General features: G+C 35.3%; 1 protein-coding gene across 1 annotated transcript; it reads left to right on the top strand.

The window, feature by feature from the left end:
* The first annotated feature begins 1,042 nt into the window (after positions 1-1,042).
* On the top strand, positions 1,043-7,148 carry LOC108562240 (E3 ubiquitin-protein ligase TRIM37-like). The gene is made up of 15 exons (XM_017920513.1): positions 1,043-1,423; positions 2,964-3,229; positions 3,294-3,504; positions 3,557-3,703; positions 3,759-3,928; positions 3,987-4,196; positions 4,255-4,434; positions 4,492-4,606; positions 4,665-5,135; positions 5,192-5,276; positions 5,749-5,904; positions 5,951-6,076; positions 6,132-6,235; positions 6,309-6,510; positions 6,571-7,148. The coding sequence occupies exons 1-15, from the start codon at positions 1,367-1,369 to the stop codon at positions 6,705-6,707; spliced, it is 2,637 nt and encodes an 878-aa protein (XP_017776002.1). The 5' UTR covers positions 1,043-1,366; the 3' UTR covers positions 6,708-7,148.
* Positions 7,149-7,183: the final 35 nt, after the last annotated feature.

The following is a 7,183-nucleotide window of genomic DNA, read 5'->3' as shown; positions in this document are numbered from 1 at the left end:
AAAACGTACATTTATTTCAATTAATTAAAGAAAGTCAAATTTGTAGAGCTCGAATCCAGTTCTTCTACTTCTTATTTTATTATACCTTGCTTATATGACAGAATTTATAAGTATAAATATTTAATTAATAATTGTAAGTTTTTTTTTCTGTTTTGAAGATGTTATTAAAAAATTCTAAGAAGTTATACAGTAGATCTTATGCAATTTTGTGTTTTTGAATGAAAAAAATATATAAATTCATTGAATTTAACCCTTTTCAACCCAATTTTTTTTGTTCAAATCTTTATAAAAGCTGTTTTTTTTATCATTATTCAATATTATCTACTGTTAAAAATACATCTAGCTTCAATTTACATTAGTTGCATCCAACAGTTTTAATCGTCGAAATTGTATTTAAATATTAATGATTCCAAATGGAATCACAGGGTTAAGTTAGAAAATACTAGTGAGAATTGAAAGAAGTTATATAGTTCAAGCAGTTCTATTGCTTAAAACAAAAAAGATTTATAAGTAGACAAACTATTTAATTATGATGGCATGAGTAAAGTAAAGAATTGCAATTATATTTTCGTCAAATAATGTGAAGAAATTAATGTATGTAAACTACACCTCCAACTAAGTTTGAAATCCGTAATAAATGTTTACTTTTCTCCTCTTCTTCCCTCTTGGAAGAGCCTCTACCTATATGTATATAGTGGAACCTCACTTAATGAGTTTCATCCGTTCCAAAATTTGCGGATTTTGAAACATATTCATAAATACACATAATATGTGTACACAAGTTTTAAAAAGGATGTAGAAGACGCGCAATCCGGGATTTCTCTTCTCATCGTCACTCGTTATGCGAAACGTTGCTCGTTAAGCGAATCATTTTTCTTACAATTATTTTTGCTCGTTAAGCGAAATGCTTTAGGACTTAAATTTAAAACTACTCCCTGTATATAATATTGCATCTCAAGGATCTCAAGTACAATCATGTATAAGAAGTTGCCTATAACATGTAAAATAATTAAAAGGAAAAAATCAGCTGTGGTATAGTTCGCGAATCTTCCGCCTTGTTTGACAGGTGTCACGGTCGCGATCCGTTAGTAGGTAGGATTTTTTTCACCTTGGAGCTGCGAACGGTTTTGTTTTGTTTTCGGCCAATGTGGGTGTTCGGTTGGATCCGTTGAAAGTTCGTTGCGTTTTTGTTTTGGACACGAGTCTCCTGTAAAGAAGAAGAAGGTACAAAGACAGAAATAAAGAAGAGGAAGGACCAGAAGGAAGAGAGGACGATGGTAAATTAGCAGTGCGATCTTCATGCTCTTCGTGTGATCTTCTCTCCTCTGACTTGTCGATCCAAAGAACTTGTTGGTTGTCTGTCACCATGACGTCCAGAGGAAAGTCAGGAAGTGGCAACAAGAACGACGACCATTCGGTTGAGGTTAGTAAACTTTTTAATTTATGCTCGACATGTAAACAAATGGGGCACATCGCTCGTATCCTCTGCTCGAGATTCTTTTGTTTCCTGTTACCGGTAGGTTCTTTCTATGCTGCAGACACAATATGGAAATTTTAAGTTTCCTCCTCTATTTGTTTTATCAATAGTACGTGTATTGATTTTGTTTTTACCCAACTATACTGATAACTGAATGTTAATCAGTGCACTTGATTATAGTAAATATGATAACAAAATGTTAACATAACTTATCAACAGTTTTATTACTTTGGTATTTGCGTTATTTGTTGAAGACAATTTAAACACAACAACAAAGAAAAATCAACATCCTACCTCTCTTAGTCACATAAACAAAGTTTATTGTTGGGTATTTCCAATGAAATCCCTGAATCAACAGGGTCACATTAGCATATTTACCTTTTTGGAATAAAGCTCTTTGTTTAATCAAGATTATAATGTTAACCTTTATATGAAAATAATATCATAATTTCCATAATAAAAAAAAATTATTAAAAAAATTACTCTCCTTAATCTACTAATTTAAGGATAGAAATTAGTGTCACGTTAATATTTACAAAATTTAAATGGCATTTTTTTAAATTCTTGGAATTCCCTTAAAATTCCTGTAGGTATCTTTTAAAATAAAGCTATTACTTCTATATCAAAACGTTAAAAAAAGTACATCTTATTTCGAAAAGTTATTATAAAGTTTCTTGTTTATCAACCATTGGAATTGTTAACGTGTTACATTCAAAATTCTTCTTTGTTTTAATGAAATTTTATAAAAGAGGAGGATTTCTAGAGCAATTAACCATTAATCTAATTTCACTGAAAAAGTAGTTTCTAAAAAAAAAACGAATGTATTCGATTTATTTCTATTACGGTGTTTAATTACCACCGGTTTCTCCGAATAATTTGTAGGCTTTCTGCTCTAAATATAAATTGCACGTAACCACATCCAATTGTAATTACGCATCCTGAACTGAACAACTTTTTTTTGTTGTTTTTTTGTTCTTTCATTAAATTTGCTTTGTTTATTTCAATATGTTTCAGTTGATTTCATCAATAAACCAAAAACACCGCAGTTTCTTTGTTATATCCGCACTCTCGTTAGAAATTAAACACAACTTTTGGAATTAATACCATAAGCTTTATTAGTAATTTAATTTAAAAAAAAAATTGGATTTTTAGAATTTTACTTGTAATTGTAAGGAATATAAAAGTCTTAGTTTGGGATCGTTTTAGCATTGATGATTGTTTTTGTTTTGCATGAGGTGAGCGTGAAAAAAAATCAAATGTCACAGTTATTTCGGCGAATTGCGGGAAAAAATTGAACGTACAGTCAAAATTTGAAGTTACGATTTACACATAGGATAGATTTCGCGCTGAGGCTATGAACTATCAGAAAACCATGAACCCCCAATGTTGGTCTAATTCGTCTGAATCCGTGAGTTCAGATTAGATTATTTATTTCACCGAACGCCACAAATTGGATTTAAATGTTGTTATTATATTTTCTTTTCAGACGCTCGCCGAGGTCTTTCGATGCTTCATCTGTATGGAAAAATTGCGCGACGCGCACCTGTGTCCTCACTGCTCGAAACTATGCTGTTACGTCTGCATCCGACGTTGGTTGACAGAGCAGCGATCGCAGTGTCCGCATTGCCGGGCATCCCTGCATCTTCACGAGCTGGTGAACTGCCGGTGGGTGGAGGAAGTGACCCAACAGTTGGATTGTTTGCAGGCCGTTTCTCTGACTTCTACAAGAGCCGAGGATGGCGACCGTGACAAGTAATAATATTCAACACAATAATTACATTCTGAAACTTAAGCATTTTATTCTTGATTCCTCAAGGTGTATGACGCATTTCGAAAAATTATCCGTTTATTGCTGGACGTGCCGTTGTTGCATCTGCCACCAATGCGCGCTTTGGGGCGGAACCCATTCCGGACACACCTTCAAACCTCTTGAAGAGGTTTACGAACAGCACATCACACAAATTAAAGACGAAGTCGCGCAATTAAGACGTCGCCTCATGGAATTGATCAGCATCGTACAAGAAGTGGTACGCTGTAAAATGACTTAATTTTGTAATTTTGCAACATGGTTAATCGTAGGAAAGGAACGTGGAATCTGTTAGATTGGCAAAGGACGAAAGGGTAAGGGAGATTCGGAATGCCGTTGAGCTTATGATAGCTAGATTGGATTCTCAGTTGAAGACGAAGTTGTTGACGCTCATGGGTCAAAAGGATTCGTTAACTCAGGTGATTTAATTGAATTAAAAAAAAAGTTCACATTTAATAATTTCTTTATTTTTAGGAAACTGAACAACTTGAACATTTGCTCCATGAAATTGAGCATCAATTGCATACTTGCAGCAGATCTGAGCTAATCACCAAAAGTGGGGATTTATCGCGGATGATCCATGCCATCCGCAAGAAGCCAATGACTAGTTTTGTAACTGCGCCAGTTCCAGCAGATTTCCATAGGTAATCTTTCTAATTAACATATTGTAAATTAAATAACTTATTTTATTTACTTATTTAGTGAGATTGTACCAAGCTACGATAGCAGTACGTTCTTAATGCACGGCTTCTCGCAACTTCAAAGGAAAGCCGATCCCGTTTATTCTACGCCGCTGCATTGTAACGGTTTATGCTGGAGATTGAAGGTTTACCCCGATGGTAACGGTGTTGTTAGAGGCAATTACCTCTCAGTGTTCCTAGAGTTAAGCGCAGGATACCCAGAGACTTCCAAGTAATTATTATTGCACGCTTCTCAAATTGCTTATATAATTGAGTTTTTAAATTATTAGATACGAATATCGCGTGGAAATGGTGCACCAAGCAAGCAGAGATTCTTCAAAGAATATCGTCCGCGAATTTGCTTCCGACTTTGAAGTGGGCGAGTGTTGGGGTTACAACAGGTTTTTCCGTTTAGATCTGTTGGCCAGTGAAGGATACTTGAACGTGCCTTTGGATACGCTAGTGCTAAGGTAAACTAGAAAGCACAAACAATATTTTAGTATATTTTATATAAAATTAAATTACAGGTTCCAAGTGCGAGCACCTACCTTCTACCAAAGATGCAGAGACCAGCAATGGTACATTAATCAATTGCAAACTGTGCAGAACCAGTACATATCTCAAATTAACGAGTCTAAAGAAGTAATTTAAACAAAATATAGTTAAGTCAATGAAATTATAACCGTATATTTGTTGTTAGAGATTGGCAGCTGAAATTTCGAGGAATGCTGTGGCTGCAGCTAATTTGGTTAGTAATCCTCAAGATGTTGCGGAATCGGGAAATGTACAGCAGCCGTTTGCTGCTGGAAGCAATATGGAAACAAACGTTGCATCGACAAACACTCAGCAAGTGGCCACAAAGAACAATTCGACCACTGCTGGATGTTCTATGGTCCTTATACCACCAAAAGGAAACCGTGCTTCTAATACTGAGATTGGCCATTGCAACGCGACTGCCCTAGAGGGTAGTAACACGAGTATATTGTCTTCGTCTTCTACGCAAACTCAAATTTTGAATAAAACTTCTGTGAATAACGAAGAGGAGGAAGTTGCCGAGAGTAGTAGTATGTCCACGCCGAGACAGTTGCTCGGACTCGGTGTATCTTTGAGTTCTCCAAATTTACTGAATCCCACTGCAAATTTGACAATTAGTTCTAATAGCAGTGAATCTGTAAGTCTGCTATAAAAGTTTAAAATAAGTTTCTTATTATATAATTTTCGGTAAAGGACGATCTCAGTGAGACTGAAATGGATATTATCTTTGAGGATAATATGAACGACGAAAACGACGTCGATAATGAAACTATGTCTGGTAAGATTCTTTCTTTTTTTGATCACATTCAGTCTTAAATTAGGTACAAATCTCAAGACAAAGTACGCATGTGTTAAATTTTTTTTAAGTTATCAAAGATTTGTTGTGTATTGAAGGTAATGGATATGGAGATGACATTTTGTTAACCTTAGAGTCAAATAATGCGCCAGATTCCGGAGACAAGGTGGCCGAAAAAGATCTTCATTTAGAGAGCGGCGAACCTACCGTTACCTCGTCATCCTAAGTTACTGAATACAGAGTTCATCGTCATGACTCGCACTTAAATTTCTTCACTATAGATTCTGAATAAATTTTTAGTCTGTGACTATAAACTAAATAATGTCTTGTGATTGCATTCATTTCATTTATAAGATTTTTAATATTATATGCAATAAATGTGAAACTAAAATATTATAAGATCCTAAAGAGAATCAATTTACTAATGTGTAATGTGTAAATTCATTCTTTTTAGGTGAGAACGATGTGGAATATGCGGAGCTCTCGATGGCACAAGGAATACCTTTGCGTCATAGTTCACCAAAGAAAAACAATGTTCTATCACATACGAACAAAGTGAAGCGTTTCCCGGATTTGGATACTTCATTCCTGGCAAGTCCGGAGCCTCAAAGTTCGTGCCATACAGTTTTTCATTGACATAAGTCATACTTACATAGCATTCTATCTATTTGCAGATAGAAACAATTTGAACGGTTCTCCAACACTTCTACAACTCTTGGAATTAAACGCATCACCGGAATACAATTTGAACAACTTCAATGTATCGGATTCGCCGATTTCCGGTAGATGTTTTGTTACGTCAACAAAATTGCCTGGAAATTAACTTGTTTATTTTAGAAAACTCTGAGGTGGCAAAGATTAGAAGGCATTCGAGGCAAAAACCAAATACACATAATATGGATTCCTGGACAGAGACTGTCCCAATTAACCAATTTTGTAAGGTAAGATGACTGTAACAAGAATGATTATGAAGGTGTACGAATTCGTGCAGGTTATAACTGGTTACAATTGCAGGAATCCGGCATCGGTCCTTTGGAATCGATATTCCGATCGATCCAATATCCCGAGCTCGAGCAACAGAGGAAGGTATCGAGGGATAAGAAAAGAACTAATCAAAATGCAGCTTCAACGAGTGGGGGTCGGACGATATTCGCGACCGCCCGTCCTACCATGAGCGCTTCGCCACCCATCGACGTATCTATGGCAGGATTGATGGGTAAATTTAAAATTTAAAAAAAAAAATGCATTGTTTATTATTTACATTCTCGTATTTCAGAAGTATTTCCATCGACGTCTTCTGCCTTCAGTTGGACGCCGTCTTTGCTCACCCAGAGGAAACCGACGAAACTAACGAAACCGCTGCAATCGCTCAATGATCTCAATAAGCCAGTAAGAGAGCCCAAGAAAAAGTAAGCTCATGCAACAGTTTTGCATCTGCAATACACAACTAAATCCAGATCCGTTTAGGATAGAAAAACGATCCCATTCTGTTGTTTGAGCGATTGCACAGGGAAATTATGCTCAGTATTAATTAACGAACGGTTAGTTTTTTTAAATTTTGCCTTTGCGCTGCGCTTCGTAACGTTCAACTATGTGATTACTGTTTCATAATTAGTAGGAAAAGTTCGTGTTTATACTTGTTATGACACACATGTTTTTCATTCATGATTTTCAGTTAGTTTAGTTTATTTATATTATTATTTGTTACATTTTGCGTAAACAGCACGGACGATGGATGTTGTGCCTTAATTTATGAAGTTGCATTTTAGGTTTAGGTACCAGGAGATTTTTTTTGTTGACAATTTTCAATCTCTTCGTGTTGTTTACATATATTTGCTTTTTTTTATTATACTTAATATATTTATATCTTGTAATATAATTTTTAATGT

The sequence above is a fragment of the Nicrophorus vespilloides genome, unplaced genomic scaffold (assembly GCF_001412225.1).
Source record: "Nicrophorus vespilloides isolate i.1.1-1 unplaced genomic scaffold, Nicve_v1.0, whole genome shotgun sequence".
Taxonomy (NCBI): domain Eukaryota; kingdom Metazoa; phylum Arthropoda; class Insecta; order Coleoptera; family Silphidae; genus Nicrophorus; species Nicrophorus vespilloides.
The sequence above is the reverse complement of the archived record's forward strand: the minus strand, read 5'-3'. Positions and strand labels throughout refer to the sequence as shown.

Coding starts and splice junctions, on each gene's coding strand:
- LOC108562240 (XM_017920513.1), top strand. CDS start 1,367: ATGACGTCCAGAGGAAAGTCAGGAAGTGGCAACAAGAACGACGACCAT. Junction 3,505..3,556: donor TCAGCATCGTACAAGAAGTG/GTACGCTGTAAA, acceptor GGTTAATCGTAG/GAAAGGAACGTGGAATCTGT. Junction 4,435..4,491: donor TTGGATACGCTAGTGCTAAG/GTAAACTAGAAA, acceptor ATTAAATTACAG/GTTCCAAGTGCGAGCACCTA.